We start from the raw sequence: 17007 nt of genomic DNA on the forward strand, positions 1-17007 counted from the left end.
AAATGAATTTATAACTGCGGCCTTATGTGAGCATGTGATTGTTAATGTCTGTGTCATTTTGGTCTTTTGTGGATAGTTGTCTCATTGGCAATCATACCACATCTTCTTTTTTATATGTGAGATGCGAGTTAAACATATGTGCTGCCTCAAACTTCAAAGATATCCTACTGTATCATGCATGTGTATTGAGTGATTGACTGTTTATTTTGCTTAAAGTCTGAGGTTTTACCAATTCGGCAATCTTCGGTAGAATCCGCTACTCTCCTTCTATCCTTAAATGAGGGTACGGAATCGGCCGAGTTGAGACGAATGAGGCATTACCTACTTTTGCAAGTAGGATAACTGTTGTACTGACCTTAAAGTGTTAACAAATCTAAAATTATAAGTATTACAAATGTTGAATTTTCATTAAAATCCTATGTTGTGGTACGCTACACTCCTAGTGCTGGAGAATATTGTAGCGAAAACTAGCAGCTTTAGAAGTACGTTCATCAGGTAATATTTCCGAAATGTTCCAGATTTATTTATTCTGTTTTTTTTATATGATTTTAGTTTTTGCTCACTGTAGTTGCTAAATTCATTTTCCTTAGAGCTTAAGTAAATAGTTGTCTCATTTTCAATCATATCACATCTCCATATTTTATATCAATTGAAAAGACATAGATCACCTACATGTTATATATAAGATGCTAAAATGAAAAAAAAGCCTCATTTAAAAAACAACAACAATCACACAATGTAATGTTCAGTATTGTGTATATTGTCTATGTTAGGAAGGTTTGCTACTCAGTTTCAAAATAACAAGGATTTCAAATGACTGTTCTAAATAGGTGGAACTAATTAGAGAAACTAAAACAGCTGGAAAATGATATGTGTCAGTGTGCATGTTTTTGACATAAAGAACATTGAAAATTTGGCGGGAAACACTTTTCTCTTGACTTTTCATTCCTTTAACATTGGCCTCTATTTTTCTTTAAACTGTGAAAAAATAGGATTTAATAAGATTATTAAAATGGCCTTTTTAAAGGTGTATGCATGGAATGAAAATATAAAGAGAAAAATGGGATTAATGGACACAAATTTTAGAAGCACTTTGATGGATAAAACAAGAGGATTCCGTAAATCTGACAAAATGTCATTAAACTGAGTAGCAAACCTCGTCAAGTCTTTTTCCTTCTAATTTAATTTTATAAGATCTCATTAATCTTACAGGATATTCTACTACTACACAGTCATACCAGTGGTCATCATGGAGTTCAAATAATGATGGTGTTGACAATTATGATTCCTCATCATCCGACAGTGATGACCATAGTAGATTTCCGATAATTGTACTCTGTGCAGTTGGGTGTATAGTTGGACTGACTATTTGTTGCACGTGTTGTAAAAATCTCTGCACTTCCAAATCTACAAGACGGGACGAACCTTACTTAAATCAAGGTATGACTAATTTTTTTTCAGAGGAGTTGAAAAAGAGGCGGAAGTTACACATGTACCAAAGGAACACAATCAAAATTCATAAGTCGAAGATAGACCTATAAAACCACGGAAATAAAGACTAACAATCATACAGACAAACATCATTGTACAAAACACTAGTGATTATTTAAGTAAATAATTCTGTATCATGTTAATGTTTTTTCCATTTGATAAGGGACTTGCCGTTTTAAAATTTCCTTGTTCGATATTTTTTGTTATTTTGGATAATTATGTCTATTATAAATTAATAATCACTGTTGGAGTGATCATACTGTTTTTATACGTTGGCATATACGCCCGCTCCGTCCGTACGTCCAAAATCTTTGCTCACATTTTCTTTGTTTTTAGATACGTATATTCAAATTTAAAAGGATATTCAAAATGAAAAAAAAAAGGATTGTGATTTTAAAGGTTAGTTAAAGTAAGTGCCATCACTGCGTTTGAAGCACGCATACAAACTTAATTCATTGCTTGATTAATTGTCGTTTGTTTAACATGGCAAATTTTGATTTACATTTTCTGGACGAGAGAAAAAAATAACGATAAAAACAAGTAAGCCCTTGTATAAGGGGTCGACTGCGAAGATAAGTGGGAAATTTGGAAAGCAGCCCAATGGGACATTATATCTAGGATATAATGAATAGGAATTTCTTTTTTGACTTACAACAGGTCACCTTCGAACCCCAATCCAAAACAAATTGTTGCAATGATTCTTTACTTTCAGAGAGCAGGGCACACACTTTACACGTGACATTGGTATTAAACGTCCCCATTATGACCGTACGTTATGAGAAATTATACAGCTTTCTCTGCCAAATGCATCTTCCTTTTTTACTGCCTGTCGGCTGAACACTGGTATGACCATTTTTTTTATAACCAAGTCATCCTTGGCGTCAAACATGTCAAACAGAGGTCAACAGTTTGTATAACATTTAGATGCTTATAACATATTTATAAAAAAAATATCAATATTTTCTTACAAATGATTTTTATACACCCATTTGCCAGACGTTTTATGGTATACCGTTGTCCGTCTGTCGGTCGCCCAAAACGTCTGACGATAACTTTGAAAAGTCATAAATTAATTTGCAATAAACTTTGTTAAATTGTTAATATATATATATTGACTTGAGCTCCCTTTCCTTTTCTTTTTGATAAATTTTAGATTTTACGTTTCCGAGATATGGGGTTTTATTTGTTAAAAAAGTGAGCTTTCCCAGTTTTCGCACAATAACTCAAATAGCTTATGTGGTTTAATTGATTTAAAAAGGGAGATATCCACATTTTCGGATAATAACTCAAAATAACTTTTCGTAGTTTTTGTGAAACTTCTGTGGATTATTTATATGTATAGATGTAATTAATTAGCTCCCTTTTGATTTTATACATTTTAGATTTTCTGTTTCCGAGATATGTGATTTTGATCATAAAAACGGTGGTTTTCCAGTTTTCGATGCTTTGAGCAGTTTTTTTTATGAAACTTTCGTGACTAGTTTATATCTATTAAATAACCCCCTTGTAGTTTTTTTTAAATTTACATTTATATAATTTTATAAATTTCTGATATGACATTGAGGAGTTATGAAACTTTATTCTTTGAAATGCGACTGGTGTATCATGTCCTCATGGCGCATCTCTTTATTAATAGATACGGTATATCTACCTGCTTAACATAACATGATCAATTTGTTCAATGTACTTTCCAGATTTCAAATATTGATAAATATATCTTTCACTTCAGAAATTAACATGTACAGCCATATGCCTCAAAACGGTTTATCTAGAAGGAGATCTAATGAACCTAGTGAAACACAGAATATGTTACACAGTCAGATAATAGAACCAGAAAGTACAGCATTCGACCCGTTAGCACCGCCATTGTATGATTCAGTAACAATACCAACGGAAGAAATTTTTACTTCCGCTTCTGATGATAACACGCATGTAGAACATCGGGACTCTCCTGAATACAACATCAGTAATATACCTCCTATCGTTACTGCCCCTCCGTCATATGAAGATGCATGCAAATATTATCAGCTAAATTAGTAGTATTTAGGAACCATATAAGACATTTTTACTATATCAATGTTTCATATAAACTATTACCTCTAACATCAAGGTAAGAATATGCAAAATATTTGTACCAATCGATTAATACGAGGAGGCAAATATATTATACAAGAACGATACCAGCCTTACTTGCACAGCTAGGGTAATAACTGATATTTATGTTAAAGTTTAGCAACTATGATATCATATTGCCTGGCAACGTTAAGGCAGAAGAGTGCTTTATTTAAATAGACAGATGACTAAATGCTGAGAGTAAACAAGAACAGGAAAGAAAGTAGCGTACAAAATCACGGTAAAATACCAGTACAGTTTATAATAACAAATACGTAAATATCGTTGATAGAAAAACATTATCTTCCTATTACCTAATCAGTGGGCATCATTGAGATTGACATAGTCGTGTGGATTCAATAGTGACAAGAGAACAAAATTCATTTCAATATAAACCTGTGCTTTTAAAATAATCCTAACACATATCGGACTCTCCTCTTTGAAAGAAAACATTAGACATGGAAATGTCAAATCAGCAGCTGTACTTTGGATTAGATTTCATACAGATCATCATGTGTGCGAAGAAACGTTCTTTAGTAATGGGGTAGAGAATATGGATGCAATAACCAAAGTAAAGTTTTAGAGAATATCGATACAATAAACAAAGTAAAGTTATGGAGAGTATCGATGCAATAAACAAAGTAAAGTTGTGGAGAGTATCGATGCAATAAACAAAGTAAAGTTGTGGAGAGTATCGATGCAATAAACAAAGTAAAGTTGTGGAGAATATCGATGCAATATAAACCAGAGTAGAGATGTAGAAAATATCGATGCAGATAAGAATAACTCTGGTATCAAATTAACACTACAACTCGCTGCATTACAGTAAAGACAACATTAGTATACCACTGTTAATTAGCATGATTAGGGAAGCATCTTCCGTTTGTGATATACTTTGACAAATTTAAATACTCCAATTTTGTTTGTATTTGATAGTTACTATCTTTTTTATATAATTTTGTTTTCCTATTAAATTTGAAAATGCCAAATGCCAAGGAATGTGTTAACAATACATAGGAATTTATCATCTGAGGTAATAATAATAATAATAATTATAATATAAGAATAATAATGAAAAAAAATGATAATCGTTCTTCTGATAGAATTTTTTAAAATACAAATCGAAAACCTATAAACAATTCCTCCTAATTATGTCCATATCATGACAAAAGTACAACGCATGCCATCACCTTGAGCAAAGTGGTTGACTACAGTAGAGACACTCTTTATTAAACACAAGTCAATTACAAAATACAAACCCTAAACATTCTGTAGAAAAATTAACAAGTTTTATACAAAATAACATTTACAAAATTTGGAGAAAAATTACACAAAAAGACATGTATATGGCAAACACCTTATGTAAACCAATCAATAAAAAAGGCGCATATATACATGTATCAAAGTTAAGATTTCCAACACGACGAACAATAAGTTTGATACAGGTCAAATTTCGTTCATAGACAAGGTTCTTATTTACCTGCTGTTAATTCCGAAGAAAAACAATTCATGTGCTTTGATACGATTGTCAACTAGTCATCAGTAGTCAAAACAGAAACTAAAGTTCACTGTAAGGTTTTTGAACACGAGAAAAATGTATACCAATAAAGTATAAAAGGGGTCAAATATAGCAAAATTACATACAATTTTTACAAGCAAACCAAAGGTCTAGACAACAAATGAGATACAAATTATAAAAATCGAGAAATGAAAAACACTTATGAACCACATCAACAAACGACAATCACTAAACATCATTTTCCTCACTTAGGACAGGTCCAAATAAATGCAGTCAACATGTTTACTAGCGACCATCTGCTATTCCTTTCCTGAGACATGGACGTGGATGTAAAATAATAAATGATGTTTTCCTGACTGAAATATCAATCTATTAATTTCTAGCTTTTGTTAGTCTTTTGAGCTGTATTATTTTTTATATTGGTTTATTTATATGTTTCAGAGTTAATTTTTTTGTCCATTTCACTTAACTAGTTTACATTATTGTTAAGTAACCAGTGAATGTTAGTCTCCGTTTGCGGGAATTCTCGCTGCGTTGACGACCCGTTGGTGGCCTTGAGAAGTCCTTGATATATCTAATTTCAACGAACTCAGAGCTAAGACGTCATAAACCGTCGAAGAAAAGAACCACTTTACTCAATGACATTGTAAGGCTAGAAGTGTTAATTTATACACATCACCACGTATTAAGTAAGATGATGAAAAAAAACCCATATATACCGATATAAAGAGCTAGTACTTTAAGATCTTATAACAGTGTTAAATTGAATACTTTACGAATACGTTTATTCATAGAATAAATATGTTTACATGGATCGCGTCTGGTTAACTTTTTCATTAAAATGAGAATATTGGCAATTTTAATTGATGACAAAAAGGCAATAAACGCTGCGGGCTAGTACATTTGTACTGTTCACATTATATGCAAAATAACTGACATCAAATAACTAAATTTATTAATAAGGTTCTCTAGTTTAAAGTGGGACTTTCAACAGTGTGTAATTTTATATCGTATAGCCAGATACGAAAGATCTGGAAATGACATGACAGCACAGCACAAAAACAACATATACATACACAATGCAAACCCAACAAAATAAACTAACTATGCAAGAGTACTAAAAGTTTCTGAAAACTAGTTGTATATAGACAATTGCTTAAAAGTTATTTATTTCTAGACTAAAATACAAATCAGTACAAGTCCAACTAAATGTCAAGACGTCATAAATTAACCAATAAGAAAAAAAAAAGAACAAACTTTGTGAAATGAACGAGTGTTGAACTTCAAGTGATAATAAATGCATAGCACCACATATCATTCATATTGAGAAAGATATGAATTGATGAAAACATAAGATCTTTTGACAGTGTCAACTTTTAAGAATAAGTTTACATAAAAGAACATTAGTTTACATGGAACGTATCATATAGTTCACTTAAAAATTAAAAATAAATAGTTATCAAAGGTACAAGGATTATAATTTAGTACGCCAAACGCGCGTTTCGTCTACATAAGACTCAACAGTGACGCTCATATCAAAATATTTATAAAGCCAAACAAGTTCAAAGTTGAAGAGCATTGAGGATAAAAATCCAAAAGGTTGTTCCAAATACGGCTAAGGTAATCTATGCCTGGGATAAGAAAATCCTTAGTTTTTCGAATAATTCAAAGTTTGTAAACAGGAAATTTACATAAAAAAAAATGACCACATTATTGAAGTGTTGACTAGCTTATCGAAAACTAAGTATGAGTAAGGAATAACAACTATTTATTATATGTTATGTTATTAAGGTAATACGGAAAAAAAACCGAGTAAGTCAATTGTCAGTAAATTAGCCAAAAAGCTAGTGAAAGTCATTATTTTCATCTTTATACGAGTATACATTTATTATGTCATAATGACGACGTTATGGTTCTAATGCATCGTAGGTTGATGATTGTTTTTTTTTCGAAAGACAAGTTTACTTGTCCTTAAAGATGAATGATAACTGTTATCACTATAAAACTTACATTTTAGCAACATTTGGGGTCAGTACTGATCCTTGGTTACATACACCTATGTTATGAAATAAAAAACCACGAAAGCATCCCAAAACCATCTAGGTATCAAACAATTCTGCTGTAAAAAAAAACACCTGCTATTGTTGCAAAACGACAAAATTATCAGCACCAGATTTGCATTCCACCAACAAATTGATTTTCAATGATTATTGACTGAACACATTTGAAAATTCTTGAAAATCCATAGTTTATTAACAAATTAAAATGAAGGAATTTTGACTAAAATGGACAAAAAGTATAGTCAAAGTCGAGCAAGGAATCAGATCTTTGAAGGAGAGAGATATATTTCATTATTCTATACAATTCCAAATACTTTTATTGTAAGTTTAAGGGCATACAATAAAGTTTTGATCCCATATTGAAATTTTGCTAACAATTTGAATAAAGGGTATATTTTGCCTAATTAAATCAAATATGTTACAACAACAAAAATATACGTTCATGTGCTATTTTTTTTTTTTAGAAAAATGAGGTCCAAATTTTATATATTTGCTCAAAATTCGAATGTGTGGACGTATTTTTCTTATACATAACTTTTTTGTCTTAAAAGATAAACACAAGCTGTTTTTTTGTTAAATTATTTGTAAATTCTGTTTTTTTTATAAATGTCCTTTTTGTTTTTCAAATAACTCATATTTATCAAATGTTCACGAATGTAGAAAATAAATGTCATTTTTTGCTGTATATTTATCGAATTTCAATAAATTGCACTATTTACGTTTTCATGAAAATTGGCACAGATAATCTTCTTACGTGATCAAACCATATGGTATTTTAAAAAAGATGGGTCCATGAACTCGTTTTCAAGTTAGATAAGTTTGAATGACAAAAATCATTCGAAAACTGAATCTATTACCACAAGTCATAGTTTGACGTCCCGAAAATAACAATTACGTTAGACACGTCATTACCTTCCCTGTAACTGTATCGTATGCTCTTAAATAATACAAAATCCTAATTTTATGTCAGTGCCATAGTACTGGATATTGGGCTGGTTATACCCTCGAGAACTTACAGTCAACTAGCAAAAGCATCAACCCAGAGTTAGTTATAGCATTTTAGTACCAATTTTTCTTATCCCATTTGCATTTCAACAATAATTGTCTCTTTAGTGATGCTCGAGGCCAAAAAATTTGAAAATGAAAACATTATCAAACTAAATGACAAAAAGTATAGACAAAGCCGAGTCTTTGTATGAAAGTGATATATTCTTTAATTTAAGATAGTGATTAGAATCTTTTAACAAGAACACAAAATCCGTATTGTCATCACTGTTAGAAAGAAAATTTAGCTGGTTATACCACCGAGTACTTACAGTCAAGTAGCAAAAGGTTAAACCCAGTGGTGGTAATATCATTAACAATTTTTCTGCTTCCATGTGCATTTGCACAAAAAATGTCTATTCCGTTATGCTCGAGGACAACATTTTTTGGAAATCCAAACATTATCAATCTAAATGAAGAGCTATGAACCAAACAAAACAAAAACTATAGTCAAAGCCGGGCAAGAAATTAGAAGTTACAGAGTTTTGTATAAAAGCGATACATATATTTTTTTTCATTTTACATAACTTCCAGAATCTCTTTTCAGCAAGTTTAATAACACAAAATCCGTAATTTCATGCTTGTTCAGAAGTACGGACTACTGGGCTGATGATACCCGCGATAACTACAGTCCAACAGAGGTATCAATCCATTGGTAGATATATATCAGTAACACTACTTTGTAATCAGCACCATATGTTCGTGTCGACAGTTAATATATATTTAGTGATGTTTGAAGCTAGATCTTGAATATCTTAAAAGATTATTAAAAGGATGAAACGTTATAGACCGGAATGGAGTAGTACTCCACCAGCGGAAGCATCGCCCCAACGTGTTATTTTTGATGTTTCTGAATTATTCTCATTACAGCAACATTTCGAAATCCTTATGATACCCATGCAGTCTACCAGTCCTCCAGCAGATGTATCGACTATATTATTGAAAGTGTGATGTTGTCTGTTCTCTATTTTTAGAATCATCACAATAACATTTGAAGATCCTCTATAAATTCGTTGTGTTCTGTGGTGACCATCATTGAATAGTTAAACTCATTATTCTTACGCCTTTCAAAACAACACATGTATTTTCGTAAGAATTAACAAATACTATAATTATGATGATTAATGCGGGTGTTTAATTCATTGTCTCAGATACTTATGTGAACGGTTTTCATCCGCTGAACAACAAACCATTGAATGTAAAATACGTATTTTTTGTTTTTAAACGAATACTCGTGTATCGCTCGATTAAACGAATACTCGAGTATCGCTCGATTAAACGAATACTCGAGTATTGCTCGATTAAACGAATAATCGATTATTAATTGTTCACCGAGTTGGACATCCATATTAAGAAGTATAACTATACACATGATATGCACATATTTATTAAAGCATTGCAAATATTTTTTTCTGTTTTGCTCCCTTGTTTGATTCATGTAAAAAAATAGCCAGACGAAATAATCAATGAAGAAGTGAAGGATTATAGTTTGCGTGAACTAATTACCTACAAAATATGTTATCAGTTGTCCTTTGCAGATGTTCGTTTTTTATTAGACCTTCCAGTTTTAAATCTTACGCAGTCAAAATATATAAACACGCAAACAACAGAGACGAGAAATGTAGCGCCTGTCAATCCCATTGTCTTTGCGGAGGTTCTATCTTCATAAACACTTTGTAAAGTTCTCCTATATGCTAAAAATAGAAAAGTATATTAACTTTTAAATGACATTCGGTAGGGAAAAAAATGAACTAGCTTACGCAAAAAAATATAAAAGGGAGGATTACGAAAACAAACTAAAAAGATAAAGGTGAGAGCAAGGATGGAATCATAGCGTAAGAATAAAATGAATATTTTGCGTGATAGATATCAGATGATATTCTGAAATCGGGCACGTAATTCATGAGGCTTTGTTGTCATGTTAAATTGCATGGATTTATTTTAATTTTTTTGGCAAAACCATCTTGAAATTTTCATTTCGTTAAAAGTGAGTATGCTGATAATTGAACAGAATCAAATACCTGTACTCTGTACTTGTCCTCAAGGTTTTAAAGAATAATCAACTGTAATTTGATAATCACCAAAATGTTGTTAGCGTAACTTAAACAAAGGTGACAGTTGGTACAAACATATATATAATTTATACATTTGATTCAACGTTTATAAGCATATTATAACTATTTATATATCATTTAAATCAGTGTCATTATATATTATCAAAACTACTTCTTACAGGTTGTATTTTTCCGATTAATCGTTAAGTCTTCTCGTAATTGTCGAATCTTTGATGTAACATCGATAATCGTATCACATGGTTTGTAACAATGGGTAACTGCATCGAGCTGAATTGGTTTTAAACAGCTTGAATGACATATAAGATTCGCTCGGTCAACTGAAATAAAATATTTTTGTATTTCATTAACATCATAAAATTGTGTAAACAATCACACATGTCAAAACATACCATTTGATTTGAAACTAGGTAAACTAGTCATGTTTTTCAAAGCAACATTTGTAGTATATGAAAAAACGTAAAATCGTTGCTCCACATTATCCCGAAAAGACAGGGTTACCAAAGACCGCCATGTATCACTATATCGCGTTTTTGTCAAACCACAATCGATGTAAATGTATATCGACTAGCCAATAAATCTAAATATAACAGAAATACAAGAAAAACGTATCGCCGAGCTAAACATCGACTTAATCGTGGTATTTGCAACGTATGGAGCTCATTCAAAGACAAATATCAAAACAACATCTATCGAAATATTTTAATTTTGTTTGGATGAATCTTCTCCCTTTGTTGCATTTCAGTGTTAAGCTTATTATTTTCAAAAGTCGTAAGGATATCTAAACATTTCTGAAGTATTTTACCTAACCCCGTGTCAGTAAGCGACCGCCACATTTATATATGTAAAACTGTATCGACAGCTAAAATTAACCGAATCCGGTTATCAATTGTATTATGAAGAAAATATTTTTTTTGCCAAGAGTACCATCTTTTAACTCATTGTAACTATGAGATTCTTATATGATACTCTTTATAAACCACGGACTTAATCTACATGATTATCGCTTAAAAAACCTCGACGTCATTTGTTACCATTTTTTTGCAGCATATATAGAAAATTGTAGGAAAACTGTATAAAGTGTACTTCATAATTTTGTACCTCCGCAAGAATAGTCGGAAATTCTGTATTTCAAGTTCAAAGCAAATGGATTAGACACAAGTTTTCAACTTAGGTCCGTCTTCTCCATTCAGGTGTTTACTACTTTTTGTTAACTGCTTCCGCAACTTATGTCAATTAACTAGTAAAAACGGGGAGAAAAAAGACTGGATATATTTCATTAATATCATATAATCAAGAATAAACAGAATGTTGAGAACTTGCGTCGCCGACGAATTTTAATTGTAATTGTTCGCCCTTGTGACTTTCCTCACAATCGAAACTAAAGAACATGTTTCTATATATTAAACGGGTTGATTAAGCGATTCTACTTTTAATAATTTCCTATTATAACAAACAAAAGGTTAACCACATATTTATGCTGATTTACTTACATTTAACTGAAACAGACATGCTGTCAGCAATAAGTTCTGTGTAAACTGTATAATATGATATAATATAATGTATCAAAATAGGGTCAAAAGTAAGCTGCAAATGATAAAAACGATTATGATGACAGATAGTTCTTTTTAGATCTTAGTTAAAACATTAAAGATCACATATATGATGTGCGGACAAGCTGAATAAAGTAAAAAGTTTGTGAATGGGTCGGTTTAGTTTATATATCACAAAACTACGTGAAACATTTTTTTGACAAATATAAAAAAAATAATACATAACAATTACATGTATTATTACTATCGCCGGCGTTATAATGATTTTTACTCGTGAGGTAAAAGACCCGCTTGCACATTCGTTGTTTGTGCCAAGAAGCTCACTATTGTAATAAGACTTTGAATAATTTTAAATAATCACATTGCTGATTTGTTGCTACTGCAGCCTCTAAAAGGATGAACAATTTAAACAACCCTAGGCCTGTAAAAAGCAGTTGTATCAGGAATCTAAAATCAATGCCAAAATGGAACAGTTAGCTATCAGAATGGAATAATTTGTCACAATGCTATTTTTAGTTTGCTTTCAACAAACCAAGTCATGTTACAGTTTTGTTGTAAATAGCAACAGAGTAACATGTCACTTACATGCAAATGATACGAAACGGTAAAATAAATGCATACATCTTATCAGTTGTTTCATGTTTAAAAAAATGTCGGTTTGTGACAGACTTTTAACGTTAAAACAAACTGTTTTGTTAAATCAGAAACGATATATGTGCAAAGCCTAAAATTAAGTATTTTTATCTTTCACCCAAGGATGTAACACTAACCTTTTAATTTTTTTCTATTTGATTACAGTCATATGTTGACGTAAGAATAGTGCCATGCACTAACTTGTACATAACAATCGAAAATACGTTATCGTATACATGTAGTTGTATCATGATATAAACACTATATTGATGATGAAAAGGGCTTCAATCTCATGAAAATATTTAACTTATTGTTTTCTTTTTTAAACTAACTCACTTTGTGAAAAGCGCACTCGAGTTGATATGGGACTATACAGAATTGCTGGCTTATCTGAAAGGTAATATCCTTCCCAAGGACATCCTGCAACATTGTGTGTATCGTAAACCATTAGCCAGCCCGCATCACTAGCACATCCGCCCCAAACCGAGTTTATATAAAAACTCCTATAAATGTTCAGAAATCCTTGAAGTCTGTATAAAAAATGAAAATAAATCATCACTTCATATATTATCATGATTATGAACAGGTAAATACATTTTGTACATGAAAATTAACAGTAACCGTAATAACAATGGTAGATGTTGTTATTATTATACTGCCTTTAAATATAAAAAAAAAATTAACAGTTCTTCGAACATCGCATAATTCATTTGAAATCCTGTATTTGTACAGTAAAATTGCTAACTACTAGTGCTAGCGTCGTGTGATGTATCCTAAAATAAACAGTGTCGGAGTCCAATATTGTGAAGAGCTTGAATAAATTTTAGTATATTCTTTTGGGGATCCACATATATCCAACATTTTATAAAAACCCAATATGCCTCTGATGCTTCTCAATGAGACCATGAAGCACCATGATATATAGTGATAGAACTAATGAGTGTGACAGGTGTCACATATGCATGAGGTTTGCTAACATTCTGGCTTCGTTGGGATTTGTTGTGCTGTTTTAGTTTTTCTTTGTTGTGGTTTGTTAGCTGTTGCTTGACTTTTCATTGTTTTTTTTTTATCTTTTTTTACCATGACATTGTCAGGTTTTCTTTCGTCTTATGAGTATGAATATTTACCAGTTTTTGACAATATATTCATGTCTAATATATGTTTTCAATGTATTCAATATCGTCATTGCAGCAGTACCTTTGTCTGTGTGTTTTAATTCACCTTTAAATAACAAAATGTTAGTTCTCGAAAGTCTTATGTATAATTCTATATCTTAACCAGCAAAGTTTTGATTATTTACGGTGTGCAATGCATTTCCTACGTAAGTATATTGACCTGTCATGTCCAGTGTATATTCACTCTCAAGAGTTGATTGAAAAAATAGTTCATGGGGGCTTGAATATATCGTGATTTTACCACAGGTTGGCCCTTTATGACAAATATTTTACCCTGAGCGACAGCGAGAGGTAAAAAATCGACATAAAGGGACAACCCGTGGTAAAATCACGATACATTCAAGCCCCCATGAATTATTTCGATTCTTATAGGACAAATACGGCAATTCTTTTGGGTCGAAGCGTTCTAGGTGGAAGCAAATGTTTGCCGTTCCCATACATAAACGCACTTTTAAATTGCCGTAAAAGAACGGATGAAACTGAATTAGTGACATGCTTCTATTTACAATGACGTATTTAGATAGTTTTGAATGAATTTAAATGAGAATTTTCTTATATATATATGTCTTATTTGTTTTAAAAAATGGCTTTTAACCCCGCCACATTGTTTATGTATGTGCCTGTCCCAAGTCAGGAGCCTGTAATTCAGTGGTTGTCGTTTGTTTATATGTTACATATTTGTTTTTCGTTCATATTTTTTTTATATAAATAAGGCCGTTAGATTTCTCGTTTGAATTGTTTTACATTGTCTTATTATAGCTGACTATTCGGTATGGGCTTTGCTCATTGTTGAAGATCGTACGGTGACCTATAGTTGTTAATGTCTGTGTAATTTTGGTCTTTTGTGGATAGTTGTATCATTGGCAATCATACCATATCTTCTTTTTTTATATACCACATTTTTAGATTTGTTTGTTAATGTTTACTTGTTGTGATGATTTTCGGTTTCACAAGCGTGTATTTTCCCGTAAAATGCATATATTCTTACATGATCGTTCTATGACGTCGGGAAGCTCATTCATAAAAAAAAAACATATGATTTGGAAGTACGATCGGAACAGCCCACCGGCAGGCAATATATTCATATTTTACAACGGGTGTGTACTCAAAGAGTTTGAATGACGTCATGTTAGAATGATAAATAACGAACGTCAAACTCTGCTACATAACAAAAACTCATAAACAATAAGATTAAGGATAGTATGTAACACAACAACATGAACAAGCTGGACAGAGAAATAGATGGTATTTTAAGAATCCAATGAACAATTTAAGACACATAATACCGATTTTTGTATTAACTACAAAACACAATGGTTCTTTTTAAATCTGTGTCATAAAAAGCCGACCATAAGCTTATTGTTATAACAATCTTGATATATGCTGTTTTATCTATGACATTTTCTTTTCTAGAAAAAAATAATGTTTCAATTTAAGTGGCATGTGAAATTAGAATTTAAATTATTATTTCTTCTATTTGAATGTTAGACATACGCAATGGTTAGATTGACTATTACTGAATATGTTCAAAATGTATATTCGTGTTGATAAAAAAGAACCGATTATAACAAATCACACCAACCACAATACATACTTTCAAAACAATTTTACTATGGTACAAAATAGTTACCGAAAAGAATAGATATCTTTTTTTAATTCTCGATAATTAATTTACTTAACCTCAAGCCCGAAAATGAAAAATAAACTTAAAACATGTTAAACTGTTTACTCTTTACTCATTGTGCCTTGGTTGGAGGGTTGTCTCATTGACTCTTACACCGCATTTTCTTATTGATATCAAATGTATTTTTGTCGTGTTTAAAATGTTGTGTAGCTTAAATTGTGTGGGCTTATTCATATGAATTAGAAACTAAGTTATAACAAAATTGATCACTTACAAAACACTATTAATTAAACTCTATCATTTTTTGCAACACATAAATTCTTTTATTCATTTTTACTCTTTAAAGCCAATATGCAGTCTTGATTATTATTACGAGCTAATCCGGAACGGCAGAAATTGCATAATGTTAAGGTATACGTAGCAGAGTATTAATTTGCAAAAAGAGTGTTGGTCTTAAGAATTTTATAATGTTGAAATACTTTGGTTAGATTTAAAATTTCCTAGGTATTAAGTATTTATTTGTCTGTGCAAATTACAGATTATGTACTGCAGGAAATCCCCTGTGAGAAGTCTTCATGTATCAGTTAAATAACCATTTGAAATGTCTGCCTGGATAAAATAACTAGTGATTTAAATGTTAATCTGTTCGTATAAATTCATTTAATATTGAATGAGCTTATGCACGCTTTTATTCTGAAAACAGATTACAGAACATATACGTCAATAGGCATAATATGGTCTAATCTCATGTAAATGGAATGGCTTTTGTAAATGTCACCAAAGATGATAAAAAAATCGAGTGATCACGATGTTACATCATCAATTTTAATTACCCTATTCAATCTAAAACCAAAGATTACTGAAGAGATTCTTGAATACATTAAAGGAAACATGGTTAAGTTCTAATAACACATTTCGATTAGGATTTGATTTTATTGGCATCTGACGATATCGATTACATTACGGATTCAACATTTAGAGTTCTCAATTGAGTAGATACATCGCATTACTGTCAATATTAAATCATATGATAAACCTTAATAAATTCGGAAACAAAATAAGAAGATATGACCGTTGGCGCTAGAAAGATAAAAAAGAACAGTAATCTGCAGGTTTGAAAATGCGAACCAATAATTCTGGTTACATTTTTCAGATTATTTTTAATCGATAAATCAATAAGGCTAATGCCTCTTTTGAAACTATTTAAGATATAAATAAAGGCAACAGCAGTATACCGCTATTCGAAATTTATAAATTGATTGAGAAAAACAAATCCGGGTTACACACTATAACTTAGGGAAACACGACAAATATAAGAGGAGATCAACGACAAAACAGGAAAACTAAAATGCAAGACACACAGAACCACTTAAATGCAACACACATAGAAACGAACGATAAGATAACAATAGCCATTTTTCCTGACTTGGTATATAAGTCGTGGCATTTTAAACTAAAACAAGCTAGTTCTTGTCTGTTAGTCGTCTTCATATTATACGCGTGACTTAGTTCATTTAGATGAAAAACAGGATCATTGTATTTAGATACATGGACATACCCATAAATTGAGAAGACATTCGTTGGTATGTTGCTTGTTGAATTCTGCAAATCTGTATAGCTTGAATTTTGTAACCGTTCTTTAAGAAACCAGTCAGTCTTGTTACTTTCTTTTCCGTCAAATAGGAAGAATGCAACCTCTGTTCCATTTTTGTGGATGGCCAATC

The 17007-nt window shown here is 31.4% G+C and overlaps 2 protein-coding genes across 3 annotated transcripts in view; one reads left to right on the plus strand and one right to left on the minus strand.

Annotated features, from left to right (window-relative positions):
- Positions 1 to 4598, plus strand: part of LOC139481725 (uncharacterized) — a 30886-nt gene extending 26288 nt beyond the window's left edge. For both annotated transcript variants that reach the window (XM_071265213.1, XM_071265214.1), the window contains exons 7-8: positions 1213 to 1440; positions 3221 to 4598. In XM_071265213.1, the coding sequence (XP_071121314.1) occupies positions 1213 to 1440; positions 3221 to 3528 (536 nt within the window). In that variant the 3' untranslated portion in view covers positions 3529 to 4598. The remainder of the gene's footprint in view (positions 1 to 1212; positions 1441 to 3220) is intronic.
- A 4857-nt stretch (positions 4599 to 9455) lies between these two features.
- LOC139482899 (uncharacterized) lies at positions 9456 to 17007 on the minus strand. The gene is made up of 5 exons (XM_071266928.1): positions 16842 to 17007; positions 12821 to 13014; positions 11792 to 11836; positions 10460 to 10618; positions 9456 to 9920 (listed from the first exon to the last, which is right to left on the minus strand). Exons 2-5 carry the CDS (start codon positions 12930 to 12932, stop codon positions 9748 to 9750), a joined length of 489 nt encoding a protein of 162 aa, XP_071123029.1. The 5' UTR covers positions 12933 to 13014; positions 16842 to 17007; the 3' UTR covers positions 9456 to 9747.

Source organism: Mytilus edulis, chromosome 7 (assembly GCF_963676685.1).
Source record: "Mytilus edulis chromosome 7, xbMytEdul2.2, whole genome shotgun sequence".
NCBI lineage: Eukaryota > Metazoa > Mollusca > Bivalvia > Mytilida > Mytilidae > Mytilus > Mytilus edulis.